Source organism: Staurois parvus, unplaced genomic scaffold, assembly GCF_062004578.1.
Source record: "Staurois parvus isolate SC_StPar_1 unplaced genomic scaffold, SC_StPar_1.0 ptg000580l, whole genome shotgun sequence".
Lineage (NCBI taxonomy): Eukaryota > Metazoa > Chordata > Amphibia > Anura > Ranidae > Staurois > Staurois parvus.
Genome location: NW_028318376.1, coordinates 186,967 through 205,096, shown reverse-complemented (window position 1 = coordinate 205,096; position 18,130 = coordinate 186,967). Strand labels below are relative to the sequence as shown.

Below are 18,130 nucleotides of genomic sequence, written 5' to 3'. Positions count from 1 at the left end.
AACACTTACCAAATGCCTGTCAAACACTATAGGGGCATTCGACAAGAGTTAGAAATTAGTAAAATGTGAACGAGCCCTAACTGAACAGGCTGAAATTAAAAGTGGACTGGTTACTATGCACAGTTGCACCAGATTCTGTGTGCACGTTTTAGTAAATCTTCCCCAATGCATTTTTTCTTTTGGAGCTATGAACCATCAGCTCCCACTAAAAAGATCCCCATAACTTTACTACCAGGAATGTGGGACGGAGACTTTCCGCATCTAGTTTTGTACTAAACGGCACCCTGAAGAGTTCTGTGTAAAATGGACAGACAAAGTCAATGGTTCCAAAGCAATGAAAAAATTGCATACCTCCGAAAAATCATAATTCAAATTTTAGTTTAGAATAGTTCTATTTTGTTTTATGCAATTCATTAAAGGACGCCTCCATATTGTTACTAAAATATTAACCACTTTGTGTCTGGGGCAATTTTTTAATTTTCCACATATGGCTGGGTCACACCATGCAATTGACACTGCATTCAAAATGCAGTCCATTTGTGATCTGCAGCATGTGTCAATAATAAGTTAATGACATCCGAAACACAGGTTGCAAATGCATTGCGTTCACCCACAGCAGATAGCATGGTACAAAAGTACCATGTGATCCAGCTGCAGTGCGGTTTTAAAAGTAGCGCATGCACTACTTTGGGAGTGGTGAGATTTTAGTCCTTTCAAAATAAAAGGGTTGAAAATGCACCGTACAGAACCGCATATTGTGTTCCTGTGTGGGCATGGTATGAATCAGGCCAAAAAAGCATTTTTTGCTAAAAAGTAACTTAGAACACCCAAACATCAAATATTTTCTGAAAACAAAAGCTTGCTCTTAGGTCAGCTCCTCTCCAGAGCTTGGTTTCACTGGAGCCAGCTGCAGCTTCTAATTACCAGCTCTGGGCAGAGGCAGCACTGCTACTGCTCGTTGCGTACCCTGGACTCTCCTACAGATCCTGCTACTAAAGCAGGCCATACATGGGTCGAATTTCGAACGTTTTTCGATCGAAAACATCGTTCATTCCGTAATTCAATGGTGCCACCAATGATTTCAAAAATCGATAGTTTTTCACGAATTATCCAGCATGCCCGATAAAGGAAATGGGGAGGAACCACAAAACTTGGCCGGTGCCATTGCCCCACTAACAGAGCAAAAATTGGCAGAATATTCTTAGGTCCCATTTTCGAATTAAAAGGCATTCGAAAATTGACCCATGTATGGCCGGCCTTAGTTACACCGTGACTCCTTTCCATGTATACTGAGGCTGATTACTATATTTTATATGTATATGGATGCTTATTTATGATTAGAGTAGAACTATAGGCAAAACCTTTTTTTGGACAGATCAAGGGGGGGGGGGGGGGGGGTTATAACCCGTCAATTTTTTCCTTGCCATCTGTGTCCCATTGTGGAGATTTCCCTTCACTTCCTGTGCCCTAGTCACCAAAAACTAGTGTCCCCATTGGAAGATTTCCCCTGCATTATGTTTCTGGTGACAACCCAAAATGTGGGATTTTCTTTTACTTTCAATGATAACGGTAAACAGTACAAATAGAGCGGGTGAATCTCCTTAACAAGGGCACAGCTAGCAATAAAAACTGACAAGCACTCTAATATCTCTTCACTCTATCCAAAACAAAAAAAATAAATAAATAAATAAATAAAAGGTCTTGCCTTAGTTATATTTGAAGTGTTTTCATTTAAAGTTAACAGGATCAAACTGCGCAAATTTCCGATACCCATATCTTACAAAGCTGCAAATATTAAAGAGGATATCCTCTCTTTACAAAAACTTTGTTAAATAAAATATTGCGCTTTGTAAAGCAGTAAACTTCACTCAACATGCATGTGCACTATGAAGGCCCTCACACCTATGAAAAGCAATCAAATCAGTGAAAACAACTAAATAAATAATGTATAAACTTCACTGGTCATATACATACACTATGAAGACACTCATAGTTATGAAAAGTGATCAAATCAGTAAAAGTCAAAAAACAGTGACATGTTATCCATGCAAACACACAGTAAAGTCCATATGGAAATAAAGTTCTGCAACCAGTAATAACGCTGTATTTCAATGCCGTAAATGTAGTGTTGATATCGTGGGTAGTATTCCTTCGGGTATTCACCAACACGTGTACGACCACCAAATAATTAAATGGAGGTTTACCAGAAGCAGAGACCCCTTAATTATAGGGGGTCTCAACCAGCATTGCAGTATGGAATATTACCCAATTCTCCATGCCATGCCCGGATCAGGGATTTTCCAAACCTCTAAAGTCCCAAAGTGTGATCTCCAGAACGGTGCCAAAAGTTGTCATAAAAGAAAAAACATGCCTCTCATAGTGCAATACGTATAACAATCCTTTATTTGCGCAAGTAAAAAAATCCTACTTACAGACTGTAGAATAATATAAAACATTCAAAATAACCGCTTCCAAGATGGCCAACAGCACGATGACGTCAGAGGGAGGATCCGCCCTGGGCGTCATCGCGCTGTTGGCCATCTTGGAAGCAGTCTTTTTGAATGTTTTATATTAGTCTACAGTCTGTAAGTAGGATTTTTAACTTGCCACTGTCACTGTTTTTTTATTTACTGATTTGATCACTTTTCATAGGTAGGAGTGTCTTCATAGTGTATGCATATAACCAATGAAGTTTATGTGTTATTTTTTTGTTTTCACTGACTTGATTGCTTTTCATAGGTGTGAGGGCCTTCATAGTACACATGTATGTTGAGTGACGTTTACTGCTTTACAAAGCGCAATATTTTAACAAAATTTTTTATTTAAAGTGTTACTAAACCCACAACAGTAAAATCAGTCTGTATATGCAGTAAAGCATGCTTGTTATACTCACTGTGGAACCTAAGGAGTTAATCCTCTGTATTGTGTAAAAACACTTTGATCCTGACTTCACTGATCCTCCCCTTCTTGCAGTGTTCCCCTCTTATCTCCTGATGTGACATATTGTGTGGCGTCACTCTGCACATGCTCAGTTTGGTGTGTATTACTAGAGATTTTTTTTTTCTTGGGAGAGTACATGTGATCAGCACAGGGCCAATCAGCACTGTCCAGACAGGGGTCCTGCATCCTCCTAGAGGAGAATGAAAACTCCTACAGGCTTTAACCAATGCTCTGCTGGACACTGATAGAAGTCACACGACTGCTCTAACTGTGGATGAGAAAAGGTGATTAGTAGTTTATATTACCTAAAAGAATTGCATTTCAATGTTCTGTGTAGTGCGGGAGACCAGATATAGTGAATGCAGGGTCCTGGGTTTAGTAACACTTTAACTGACACTCTACTTTCCTGTTTACAGCTAGATCTTGTTCCAAGATTGCTGGTTTGGATGCTGCAGGTGGAACAGTTTTATTCTCACTCAAGGAATTAATTTCCAGTGATTGAACAATTTCCAGATTGATGATTTTGCTCTTCTACGCTGAAGGGAACTCTTACTATTTGTATTTATCATGAACTTTTCAGGTATTGTTCTCAGTAATAGTACACTTTTTAGCACTACAGAATTTTTTTTGTGTATGTTTGTGGTCACCATACATGTTACATTAAACGTAAAACTCCTAAAGACATATTAATAAAGCAGCATGCAACTAATCTCGCATACACACTATCTTTTAGTCTTAGTAAAGCGTTTTTAGACAGTACATACACCAAAAACTTCCCTTAAAACATACACAAAAGGAAAAATGTCCTACACACAGCAATTCTGTCAGTGACAAATATTACTCTACAAAGCTGCCTAAACTAGAAGTCTCACCCTCAAAACCAATAAGAAAAAGTAAACTAAAGCTGATAGTACATAGCTCCAATTTCAGCCAATGACTGTGAATCAGCCCAAATGACATGTAGTTACCGTGAGGGTATTCTGACAGCTGTTGGGTACCGTCTTGTCAGAGTACAAGAGTTGTCAGTGGGAAATCTGTGCATCCACACTGTTTAACGTGGGTGGGAGACTTTATGGAAATCGTGTGTATAGCTGGCTTTACAAATCTAATTAACTTTCTCCACATAAGATACTTACCTAAACTAGATAATAAGTTAACAGTCTTCAATGTTATAGCAGGACTAGTATTGGGGTCTTCAATAAGTTCCACAAGAGCACACAAGCATTCACTGGGTAATATTTGGTTTGATGCAAATAACTTGTTCAACTTCAGTCCAAAGATTACCTTGCAGACAAAAGGGAAACAAAAAACAAGTTTGAACTAAAATTCATCAAAATAAAAAATACACACAAAACATTTCCACGTTCCAGAAACAAGCACCGAAACATTCTTTTCAGAGAGCGTTCCTGGAAACGCACATCGCTCTTGCGGAAGCTGTCCTCTAATGGGCCAGTCTTCTGTGACTGGAGCATTCCTCTCCCTGCAGCGACACACATGAGAATAACTGGAGCTCCCGGGCTGGGAAAGCGCCGTTACAGATGATTGACTCATTACTGAGGACAGCTTCCTGGCAGGCTCAGTCACATGGGTTCAGAAGAGCACCCCAACAATCCCAAGCTCATCCCTAGTTGTCACCAGAACAGGAATAGAGGAGAAACCTTTCAATGGTGACAACCAGGGATTCCCTCATGTTGGAGGGATTTCCTCTCACTTCCTGTTGTGATTGTGGAACAGGAAGTGAATGGAAACCACCCCAATGGGACACAACAGGAAAAAACCTCTTACTTTATCAAAAATAAAATTAGATTGCCTCTAGTTTTCCTGACTTCAATAATGAAACAGAGCCAGCGCAAGCATGCTGATGAGGAAACACACAATTCCTCCCTATGGAAATGCAGGCTGCAGGTCAGGACAGTGTCTCTCAAGAAGCCTCCTTGTCCCCCCAGGACAGAAAAGGATTGCAACATGGAGGAACCAGAGAACACAGCATGGCCTGCAGCCTGTGCCTGCATGGAGGAACCAGAATACACAGCATGGCCTGCAGCCTGTGCCTGCATGGAGGAACCAGACAACACAGCATGGCCTGCAGCCTGTGCCTGCATGGAGGAACCAGACAACACAGCATGGCCTGCAGCCTGTGCCTGCATGGAGGAACCAGACAACACAGCATGGCCTGCATGGAGGAACCAGACAACACAGCATGGCCTGCAGCCTGTGCCTGCATGGAGGAACCAGAGAACACAGCATGGCCTGCAGCCTGGGCCTGCATGGAGGAACCAGAGAACACAGCATGGCCTGCAGCCTGGGCCTGCATGGAGGAACCAGAGAACACAGCATGGCCTGCAGCCTGGGCCTGCATGGAGGAACCAGAGAACACAGCATGGCCTGCAGCCTGGGCCTGCATGGAGGAACCAGAGAACACAGCATGGCCTCTGCCTGGCACGCTGGGTCTTGTAGTTACCCTTCAGACATGTCTACCACTACGGAGATCCTCTACCTCCAGCTGTCTCTGCACAGCAGCCCCGTTCGCTTCGTTCTTGTTGCTCTTGTACTGCGCTATGGCTAGCAGTAAGCTCTTCATACAGGAAGCTGGGTCCATGGTTGCCGCCAACTCCAGCTGTCGGTTCCGTACACACAATTGTATCTCGCGCTCTAAACTTTCATGTTTTTTTTTTTCGGGGCAGGACGTTACGTAGCAGGAAACAGGCGGCCAGGTCCGTACAAGGGAGTCCGGCTGCAGACTGGAGCTCCACTTCCGACTGGAAACATGTGACCTCCACTCCACCATTTTTTAAAATGAACTTTAATGTAACAAACAAAGAATGGCTGTAGACAGTGGAGGTCACATGTTTCCTGTTGAAAGTGGAGCTCTAGTCTCTGTGAGACCCCGTCACACAGGGAGCGTTGTGTGCTCGTTTCAGAGAGCTCCAGCCCTTGTGTACTGCGCATGTGCACGTCCCTCCGCCACTCAGATTCGTCTTGCGCTTGTGCAAGCTCTTCCAGAGAGTAACCCTTGATGCTTGTGGCTGCTGCTATAGGCTTGAGTCACATGAGGTCCGTGTGGAAAGTGTTACTTGTGGTTGTATGAAGGAATATACACTCCCCGACTGCTTTATTAGGTACACCTTGCTAATACTGGGTAGGACCCCCTTTTTCCTTCAGAACTACCTTCGTTTTTCATGTCATAGGTTGAACAAGGTGTTGGAAACATTCCTTAGAGATTTTGGTTCATATTGACATGAGTTACTGTTGCTTTTCTATCATCTTGAACTAGTCTGTTCATTTTCCTCTGATCTCTGACATCAGCAAGGCTTTTTCTTCCACACAACTGCTATTCACTGGATATTTTCTCTTTTTTGGACCATTCTTTGTAAACCTTAGAGATGGTTGTGTGTGAAAATGATAGTAGATCAGCAGTGTTTGAAATAGACCAGCCCGTCTGGCACCAAGAACCATGTCACGTTCAAAGTCACTTAAATCCCCCTTCTTCCCCATTCTAATGCTCGGTTTGAACTTCAAGTCGTCTTCACCACGTCTGTATAGCTAAATGCATTGAGTTGCTGCCATGTGATTGGCTGATTAGCAATCTGTGTTATCAAGCAATTGAACAGGTGTACATAATAAAGTGGCGAGTGATTGTATATTAGTGCCGATTCACATATATGCGGACAGGGCAGTTGTCAGAAATTTTGGGGCCCTTTACACAGCTTTAGGGCTGGGCCCCCCGGCCTGACCACTAACATTCCCCAGGGCCCGCCCACTGGCTGTCCACTAAATCCCCCCACCGAGTATCCCACCCAGTCCTTCAGTGCACCCACTTTTATTTTAACACTCTTACAACTTAGTATATGTAAATGAAAAGTGTATTCCAAGTCAACAGTGCTTTCAAGATTTAACGGTAAGGAATTATATTTTGGATAAAAAATATGAAGTCTTCCACAATGAAAAGTTAGATTCTTTTGAGCAGGACTCTACACTAACACTAACTGCACTACCTTTTCAAAGCCCCTTTGATCTATTCTCCCCTAGCAGATCTAAGAAAACAAAAAAACTCCAAAAGAAAAAAATCAAATATATCTAGTAAAGAGACAGCCTCATATATTCAGCAAAGATGCATCCAAATCCAGCAAAGACACATCCCCATAATTCAAAGAGACAGCACAATCCAGCAGAGACATTACCATATATACAGCAAAGAGACATCCCCATATATTCAAAGAGACAGCCCAATCCAGCAGAGACATCTCAATATATCCGGCAAAGATACAGCCCCATATATTCAGCAAAAATATATCTGTCAGGGAGTGAGGAGCCAGACACACAAGGAGGTGCAATTAAAGGTAGGTTTATTAATATAAAAATAAGACAAGAGTCTATGCAAGTCCAACAGCGGAAATCGTAGCCAAAGCCGGGGTCAAGAGCTAGGAAGAATCGTCGCCAGAGCCGGGATCAGGAGCCAGGAAGAATCGTCTCCAGAGCCGGAATCAGGAGCCAGGAAGAATCATTGCCAGAGCCGTGATCAGGAGCCAGGAAGAATCGTCGCCAGAGCCGGGGTCACAAGCCAGGAGGCGTCTTAGCCAAAGCCGAGTCGGTATCCAGGAAAGCAATGAGTAGCTAAACAGGAGCTTGCTGTTGTGCAACAGACGACACAAATGCAATGGACAGCCACAAACAGCAGACTTATATGTGATAAGCCGCCACCTCCTGGGGGAGGAGCCACAGAGGGCTGAAAGCATAAAGGATCCCACAATGCTTTGCAGACACCGAAGATGGATGCCAGCACATGGAGCAGCACAAGGTCTGAGGAAAGGTAGGACCTTGACAATATCCCCATGTATTCAGCAAAGAGACACTGCAATCCAGCAAAGAGACATCCCCATTTATTCAGCAAAGAGAAATCCTAATTCAGCAGGGAGATGGCCCGATCCAGAAGAGACATCCACATATATTCAGCAAAGAGACATCCCGATCCAGCAAAGAGAAAGCCCAATCCAGCAAAGAGATGGGGCAATCCAGCAGAGACATCACCATATATTCAGCAGACATCCCAAACCAGCAAAAAGACATCCCCATATTGCAAAGAGACATCCCAATCCAGCAAAGAGACATCCCAATCCAGCAAAGAGACATTCCAGTCCAGCAAAGAGATGACCCAATCCAGCAGAGGTCCCTATATGTTCAACAAAGAGACATTCCAATCCAGCAAAGATACTTCCCATATAACAAAGAGACAGCCCAATCCAGGAAAGAGACAGCCACAGCACAGGCCCACATCCAGCAAAATTGTCAATCAATCTACCATTGTGATGTCTAGCAACTTGTCTCCAGACCAGTCTACAGTGAGCACTGAGCAGTCCTGCTGGCAGCCCCCTCACACATGTATGTACTTAGCCCCCCTCACACCCGTACACATTCGCCCCCTCACCTGTACACACTCAGCCCCCCACACACACCTGTACGCATTTGCCCCCCCCGTACGCACTCAGCCCCCCTCACACCTGTACATACACTTACATCCCCACAGCTGTACACACTCAGCCCCCCCCACCTGTACACAAAATCCTGACCTGAACCTGATCTAATCCTGTCCTGAGCCGGATGTAAACCTGACATAAGCCACAGAACAACTACTGTGTCAATTAGCTGTGAAACCTGAGCTTCAATCCGCACTGCACATGTGTGGATCAGCACTTACCTGCTGCTTCCAAACTCTCTTTGCCTGGATTTGGGTTCAATAATTGCCCAAACTAACATAGAAATACAGGGATACAGGATTTTGATATTCATGTGGTACATACTTGTTCCAGATCTGCAGCTTCCAGGACAGCCATGTCGATTCCTACATAAGAGCTGTACTTTAGCCTCTTTCAGTCCGGGCCAATTCTTGCATTCCTGTCCGACATGTAAACGATTTTTTTTCATGCTAGAAAACGACTTAGAACCCCCAAACAGTATATGTCATGTTTTAAAAGAGGCCCTAGAGAATAAAATGAGGGGCACTGCATATTTTAATGTCACACGATATTGGTCAGTGGTGTTTCAATCGCAAATTGTTTTGCAAAAAATACACTTTGATGGATTTTAATGCATAAAAACACAATATAATACCCAATTGTTAAGTAGAATATATAGAGATGAGCGAATCGAACTTGGCGAAGTGGAATTCGTTTCGAATATTAGGAAAAATTCGATTCGCGTCGAATCCGAAAATTAGCAAACTTCGGATGCACGAATCGAATCTTTCCCGATCGGCCGATTTTCATCCCTTCTACAGCCGGCAAAAAGTGTCCCTGCAGAGAGCTCCGCTATTTCTGACAGTTCTCTGACAGTTCCTTCACATTTACAGCGGTTGAAACATTGTATCTATTTGTTTCCATTTAGGATACAGATGTTTTTATTCGGAAACAAATAGATACAATGTTTCAACCGCTGTAAATGTGAAGGAACTGTCAGAGAACTGTCAGAAATAGCGGAGCTCTCTGCAGATACACTTTTTGCTGTACTGGAATTCTTCTTATTTTCATCCTACTTCTTCTTCTTCTTCTTCATCCTCATCCTCTTCTTCTTCTTCATCCTCATCCTCTTCTTCTTCTTCTTCTTCTTCATCCTCATCCTCTTCTTCTTCATCCTCATCCTCTTCTTCATCCTCATTCTCTTCTTCTTCGTCCTCTTCTTCTTCATCCTCATCCTCTTCTTCTTCTTCATCCTCTTCTTCTTCTTCTTCATCCTCATCCTCCTCTTCTTCTTCTTCTTCTTCTTCTTCTTCATCATCCTCATCCTCTTCTTCTTCTTCTTCCTCACCATCATCCTCTTCTTCTTCATCCTCATCCTCTTCTTCATCCTCATCCTCTTCTTCTTCTTCTTCTTCTTCTTCTTCATCCTCATCCTCTTCTTCTTCTTCATCCTCATCTTCTTCTTCCTCATCCTCTTCTTCTTCTTCTTCATCCTCATCTTCTTCTTCTTCTTCATCCTCATCTTCTTCTTCTTCTTCATCCTCATCTTCTTCTTCTTCTTCATCCTCATCCTCTTCTTCTTCTTCCTCATCCTCATCTTCTTCTTCTTCTTCATCCTCATCTTCTTCTTCATCCTCATCTTCTTCTTCTTCATCCTCATCCTCTTCTTCTTCTTCCTCATCCTCATCTTCTTCTTCATTTTCTTCTTCTTCTTCTTCTTCTTCTTCTTCTTCTTCTTCTTCTTCTTCTTCTTCTTCATCTTCTTCTTCCTCTTCTTCTTCTTCATCTTCTTCTTCTTCATCATCTTCTTCTTCATCATCTTCTTCATCATCATCTTCTCCTTCTTCTTCATCCTCATCTTCTTCTTCTTCTTCTTCTTCTTCTTCTTCATCCTCTTCTTCTTCTTCTTCTTCTTCATCCTCTTCTTCTTCTTCCTCATCCTCATCTTCTTCTTCTTCTTCATCCTCTTCTTCTTCTTCCTCATCCTCATCTTCTTCTTCTTCATCTTCTTCTTCTTCTTCATCTTCTTCTTCTTCATCTTCTTCTTCTTCTTCATCTTCTTCTTCTTCATCATCTTCTTCTTCATCATCTTCTTCTTCATCATCTTCTTCATCATCATCTTCTTCATCATCTTCTTCTTCATCTTCTTCTTCTTCATCTTCTTCATCTTCTTCTTCTTCTTCATCTTCTTCATCTTCTTCTTCTTCTTCTTCATCTTCTTCTTCTTCATCTTCTTCTTCTTCTTCATCTTCTTCGTCGTGCCCCGTGACTGCCCAAATGAGTGAAGTGTGCAGTGATTCTAAGATCGACGGCACTCATCTGCATGTCATACTGACTGACAGTATTATTTCTCTTCCCCAGCAGACTCCAAGGGCATTTAAATTAAAGGTACAGTGTTCTGCACTAATATAAAGGCTCTCTGAAGCCTAGAAACCCTTTTAATAAGTTAAATTTGCAGCGAATAAATTCGCATCGAATCAGCCGAATCGAATTTTTGAATAATTCGCTCATCTCTAAGAATATACCAAACCTGTGGAACGGTGCCAAATTATGGTACCTAATTATATCCATAAGCAACGCTGTCAGGGCTCCGGGTATGACCAGAGGTGTGTGGACTGACACAGGGGAACACAGACTTCAGGTATAGCGTGTGAAACAATATAATTTATTAAGGGCAACACAAACATAAACGCAGTGAAACAAACCAAACCCAAAACTAACACAAATACGTACAACAAGGTGCAACAAACCCAAACCTTAACTGATACATATATATAAATATGGAGAACAACGTAGTCAGGCGGGCCGGGTCGGTAGCTAACAGGCAGACAAGGTACAAGGAGTAGGCAGAAGATTGGTCAGGAGTAGCCGAGGTCGGTGCAGGCAGAGTTCAAGCAGAGTCAGGATCAAGCAGGATCAGACAGGATGCAGGTACAGGGGCTCATGGGAACAATACACCAAGGCCCTGACTGCAGGCCTGGCCATTCCTTAAATACACCTCCTGCAATCAGCCTCAGGTGATGGCTTGATTGCAGGAGTGAGCTTCTGGCTGCTGAGAGCACCCACTGGCCAGCCCTGGTACTGCAGCACACAAGGCAGGTGAGTCCCACCACCATTGGCGAGTCCATTCTTGACAGGTAGTTAAAAAAGAGGTCTGTCACTAAAATTATTGCTCGCGCTCTGACATTCGCAGCAATACCTCACATGTGTGTTGTGATCTCCGTTTAAATATGTGTGCGGGCCCTACGTGCACATTCGTATATGAGCACAAGGGGGGGGGGGAGACAGATGTGGTTCAACAATTTTTTTTTTTTATTTACTTTTTTTTCTCACTGTAACTTACTTTTTTTTGATCAACTGTATTGCTATTACAAGGGATAAACAATATGCCTTGTAATAGCATGGGTCATGACAGGTCCTCTTTATAGAGAGATCTATTTATGGTCTATTAAACCCCCCCCCATCTCTCCTTTGCAGCCAATCAGACACAGATCGGTTTGATCGACTGCTTCCCTGGCCAGGAAAAAACAAAGGACCGTTTCTGACATCACATAGTGGGAGGAATGACATCTCTTCCTCTTACTGTGTGCCGGGAGCCAGATGCAGCTGGGCATTTCCATGCTGGGCTCCCCGATTGCACAAGAGAGCCCGGTAAAGGCGGCAGTGGGAACGGGGGTGGGACCCCCTGCTGCCGTCTGTAAAAGTAATCCAGTGGCTCGTTAGCCACTTAGATTACTTTTACTTTGTAGAAAATCACTGGGGCTACAAGCGGATATTTTGATAATTTCTGCAACTGCAGTGATGACCGAGATATCACTGCCTGTCAAGTTCTCTCTAAAGAGCAATTCGAAAGCTGTTTGTTCTCCAGAGACCAAAAAGCGAGCAAATCCTTGTTCTTTAAATTTATTTTTATTTGTATTAATTTTTTTTACAATTTTTAGGATTTATTTTTTTGTACATTTTCAATCAGTTCCCACCTGGACAATAACAAAATTACATTATATGACATCCTCCTGCGCGGATCGATGCCTCCCGCATGCCGGCAGGGTCGCACTGCAGCGAGATCTGTAACCGGCCGTATCCATCAGACACAGTCGATGAACGATCTGTGTACCGGCCCATTGTCGGAACCATGTGACTGCTGTGACCAATCACAACATGTTCCATAAACATTGTAATCAATGGACACCTTCCTTTCATGCCATCCATTGTATAGAATTGTGTTGCTAGCTGTGATTGGTCACAGTAATCACATGGTACAGACTGGCCTAATCACAACCCATCTTTGTCATGTGATTAGATGTGGCCAATCACAGCTAGTCACCAAAAAAAAAAGAAACAACTGAATGAATCCATTTCATTCAGTTATATCCTTGCCTATTGCAGTGAAATTCACTGCTATAGGCAATCAGAATGTGTATAACAAAAAAAATACTGATCACTTCCCTAGAGTAGTACAATCACAATGGTCACAATGTTTTATAAAACCAAAATTGTGAAAAAATTTAATAAAAATAATTAATAAATAATACATTTTACAAAAAAAAGGAAAAAATAAAAACATATTTTTTTTTTTCTGCACAGTCACCAGTCAGTGTCCTTGATCACTGCCAGGCCAGTGATATAATGATGCTGCACTACACTACTGACAGAATGTAAAAAAACAAATTGGTGAAATTTTTTTTTTCAATTTCTTAATTTTCAAAAAAATTGTGACAAAAAAAATACAATGTCAGAAAACTCGACATGCCTTTTACTAAATATGGAAGACTGTCTACTTTCCAAAAAGGGGTATTTGGGGGATATCTGTACTGTCCTGACATTTTTGGGCTTCAGGAAATTAGTCTCTATAACTTTCCTACAGACTAAATAATAAACACTGATTTGGCTTATTTTCACCAAGGAAATGTAGCAGTATACATTTTGGCTTACATTTGAGATTTTTCATATAAAGTCTGTGAACTAGGTAAGTTGTCAGGTTCAAGTAAACTTCTTTGTTTAGAATATTTATGTAAAATAGTTTGTGTTTATCCGTTCTCTAACTAGCTTGCTTCAGGGATCCATTGTCAGTAGGGGGAGATGTGAACACACAGAAGGCTCCATTCAGTAGTAAAACCAATAACACTGAAACAAAATATTCACTTACATTTGAAACGGAGACAGAAGCTAGGAAGCAAACAGTGGCATCCTCCACTCAGAGTATAATCCTAGCTGTCATCTCCATTCTGTGCGAATAGAATCCCAATACTTGTAACTTAATTGGTTTACATAAAAGTTATAGCATCTACAAATGGCGGTATATATACTGGAATTTTTTTTTATACTAGTAATGGCGGCTATCAGTGACTTTTAGTGGGACTGTGGTGGGCATTCTGACACTGGGGGGAACTGACTAACTGCCACTGACATCCCCAGTGACACTAATACAGTGATCAGTGCTAATAATAAGCACTGACACTGTACTAATGACACTGGGTAGGAAGGGGTTAACATCTGGGGTGATCAAAGGGTTATAGCTCTTATTTCTTTGATGCAGTAGAGGTTGTATTGCAAATATAATGCAAATTGTGGATAATGCAAAAGGTAACAGTAAACTAGCAATTTTTAAAGTGTTTTTATTAAAAAGATACTTTTATTCTGAATTATTTTGTATAAAATATTTATTTACAGATAAACTCTTTGATACAAGGTGCATCCCTGACAGTTTGTCAAGTATATTCTACCAAAAAAAAAATAGTTTGTGCTTCCAAACACAAGGATACCATAGCAGGACAGCCAGAGTAGGGGTAAACCCTAAAAATGCAATACACCTGTCATAATTCCTAAAGCAACTTTGTCATCTAAAAAAATTCACTATAAACTGCCTGCAAAAAAGCTTCTAAACACTTATGTGTCTTGCAAGAAGCAAGTCAGAACTTTGCAGCCTTCAACCACTGAAATGTCCTGCAGAATCTTTAGCTTTTGACACTTCTGGGAGCCCGTCACCACGCAGCTGTGGTTATATCTGTCAGCTTTGCACCATTACCGGACACAGTACACATTCCAAATATAAAGATTCTGCCTTCTTTTATTAGATTTTTTTTCTACTTCCCCTCCGCCCTCTAGCAGAAATAGTGCTACAGCACGGCATGGGTGCGCAATATCATGTATATATACGTGATTTTGCAGTTCCGGGTAGAGGGCGCATGTGCCCTACCCACCCTGCCATTTGTGGCCTCGGCTGTCAATCACTGGGCCTGGCCGGTGATTACTCACCAGCACCCGGAGAATGCTGAGTATTTCCGACTGGGAAGAAACCTGTATGTAAACAATACAGATCTCTCCCGTCAGCTCCTGCACACTGCTTTGTATGGCTCTGCAGAGCCATACAAAGCAGAGCCTCACAAAGCAGCGTGCTTACAGTGAAACATACACCGTGTTCCAAATTATTATGCAAATGATATTTTTCTCATTTACCTAAATAATTGATGTAAATAACAGCCAGCATAATTCTCATGTTATCAACTATTAAGAGTACAATTCACATTTTATTGAACAAACCTCCTAATGATAACAGGATTTTTGTTAAACATAAAAAACTTACAATGCACTGTTCCAAATTATTAGGCACAGTAAGTTTCAAAACACTTTATAGGTTGTAAAGAACTGAAAATTGTCATTTGTTGTGTTTGCAGCATATTTACTGAAATTAAAAGCTATTTCAATCAAACTTTTAACAACATTTTAACTTTTTAAACATTTTAACAGGTCACGTTACATTGTAACATAGGACCCCTTATTTGATAGCAGCTTCACAAGTCTTGCATCCATTGAACTTGTGAGTTTGTGGACAGTTTCTGCTTGAATTTGTTTGCAAGATGTCAGAATAGCCTCCCAGAGCTGCTGTTTGGATGTAAACTGCCTCCCACTCTCATAGATCTTTTGCTTGAGGATGCTCCAAAGGTTCTCAATAGGATTGAGGTCAGGGGAGGATGGAGGCCACACCATGACTTTCTCTCCTTTTATCCCCATAACAGCCATTGATGCAGAGGTATTCTTTGCAGCATGAGATGGTGCATTGTCATGCATGAAGTTGATTTTATTACGGAAAGCATAGTTCTTCCTTCTGTACCAGGGAAGAAAGTGGTCAGTCATAAACTCCACATACTTTGCAGAGGTCATTTGTACACCTTCGGGGACCCTAAAGGGGCCGACCAGCAGTGTTCCCATGATTCCGGCCCAAAACATGACTCCACCACCGCCTTGCTGACATCTCAGCCTTGTTGGAACAGGGTGGCCGTCCACCAACCATCCACTACTCTATCCATCTGGACCATCCAGGGTTGCACGACACTCATCAGTGAACAGGACTGTTTGAAAATTAGTCTTCATGTATTTTTCTGCCCAATGCAGCCATTTCTGCTTGTGAGCATTGGTTATTGGTGGCCAAATAGAAGGTTTATGCACAGTTGCAAGACTCTGGAGGACTCTACCCCTTGATGTCCGTGGGACTCCAGAGGCACCAGCAGCTTCAAATATCTGTTTGCTGCTATGTAATGGTATTTTGGCAGCTGCTCTCTTGATCCAATGCATGGATCTGGCAGAAATCTTCCTCAATGTGCCTTTATCTGCACGAACCCGTCTGTGCTCTGAATCAGCCACAAATCTCTTAATAGTGCGATGATCACGCTTACGTTTTCGTGAAATATCTAATGTTTTCATACCTCGTCCAAGGCATTGAATTATTTCACTCTTTTCGGCAGCAGAGAGATCCTTTTTCTTCCCCATATTGCTTGAAAATGGTGCTCTGCTTAATAATGTGGAACACCCTCCTTTAGTAGTTTTTCCTTAAATTGGGCTCACCGGCCAATCTAATTATCACAGGTGTCCGAGATTGTTTTCAGTGATCAAAAGAGCCCTGACACACAATGCCATCCATGAGATAAACTGAAAAACAAAATATTTAATCTTTGTGACACTTAAATAGAATTTACATGATAATTTGGAACACGGTGTAGACACAGACCACATAGTAAAACAGCACACAGCACACAGTTAACCCTTTGCTTGCCCCACATGTTAACCCCTTCCTGCCCAGTGCCATTAGTACAGTGTCAGTGCTTTTTATTAGCACTGACCACTGTATTGGCATCACTGGGGATGTCATTGACACCAAATCATTTCCCCCCAGTGTCAGAATGCCCACCGCAGTCCCTCTATAAGTTGCTGATTGCCGCCATTACTAGTAAAAAAAAAAAAAAAAATTCCAGTATATATACCGCCATTTGTAAACGCTATAACTTTCATATAAATCAATTAATTTACATGTATTGGGATTTTTTTTAGCAAAGACGTAGCAGAATACATTTTGGCCTACATTTATGAGGAAATTAGATTTTTTTATTTTTCTTATTGGACATGTTTAATAGCAAAAAGTCAAAAATATAGTTTTTGTTATCAAATTTGTTGGTCTTTTTTTGTTTATAGCGCAAAAAATATAAAATGCACAGACAATCAAATACCACTGAAAGAAAGCTCTATTTGTGGAGAAAAAAGGACGTACATTTCATTTTGGTGCAGCGTTACATGACTGCGCAATTGTAAGTTAAAGTAACACAGCGCCGTATCGCAAAAAAATGGCCTGGTCAGGAAGGTGGGTAAATTCTCTGCAGGGCAAATAGTTAAAACAGAGTTGCTTTAGGGTGCAGCTCCAGCCAAAATTATATAGTTTTAGTCTCATAATATTTTTATTTAGTGTTTTACATACAATAAACAAGCAAATAATATGCAAATCATAGTAATACCCTTAGTCAAGAGCATAAAATTGCCAACGACAAATTCTATAACACAACTATGGTTGGACATGGAAGCAACAATGAAGGGTTAAAGCTGTAGGAAAGGTTGTATATAGCTTTATAAGGTCTACAGGGATGCTAATAGTTATTTCAACTTTCAATCACCAATAATTGGAAGAGAACAATTAGGAAGTTTTCCAAAAGCCAATAGCCTCGTAAATCAGTATTGATCCCACAGGGGACAATTATATCTTTAGTTTTGTGTGCAGACCACAATCACCAGAATAGGCATTGTTGGGAAACCTCCTAACACAAACATAATAAAAGCCTGACAAAGGATCAAACCCTTCCACAAATTATAAGGAAAAGATGTTGCTGTCTGTATACCCAAAGAAATGTTTCTTCCTTCCCATCTCCATTAACCGCCTACCATCTTCCTTATAGCAGAAATACTGCTGCAGGGTGGAATGGGTGTGCAAAATCACGTATATATACATGATTTTGCAATTCCGGGTAGGGGGCGTGCATGAGCCGCGCACGCACCCTACCTGCGCCACCATTCGTGGCCTTGGTTGTCAATCACCGGGTCCCAGCCGGTAAATACTCGCCGGCACCCGGTGATCGCTGAGTATTACCAACAGGGGAGAGAACTGTATGTGAACAATACAGTTCTCTCCCCTGTCAGCTCCTGCACACTGCTATGTATGGCTCTGCATAGCATAGCATAGCCATACAAAGCAGTGTACTTACAGCTGAAAGCACACACAGCACATAATATGAAACAGCACACAGTTAACCCTTTGATCGCCCCACATGTTAACCCCTTCCTGCCCAGTGTCATTAGTACAGTGTCAGTGCTTTTTATTAGCACTGATCACTGTATTGGTGTTATTGAGGACTTCAGTGGCACCAAGCCAGTTCCCCCCAGTGTCAAAATGCCCACCGTAGTCCCGCTATAAGTCA

The 18,130-nt window shown here is 41.8% G+C and overlaps 1 protein-coding gene across 1 annotated transcript in view; it reads right to left on the bottom strand.

The window, feature by feature from the left end:
* Positions 1-5,640, bottom strand: part of CIP2A (cellular inhibitor of PP2A) — a 68,962-nt gene extending 63,322 nt beyond the window's left edge. The window contains exons 1-2 of the mRNA XM_089692232.1: positions 5,438-5,640; positions 4,077-4,224 (exon numbers count right to left, since the gene is read on the bottom strand). Coding sequence (XP_089548358.1) covers positions 4,077-4,224; positions 5,438-5,539 — 250 coding nt within the window. The 5' untranslated portion in view covers positions 5,540-5,640. The remainder of the gene's footprint in view (positions 1-4,076; positions 4,225-5,437) is intronic.
* Between the last annotated feature and the right edge of the window lie 12,490 nt (positions 5,641-18,130).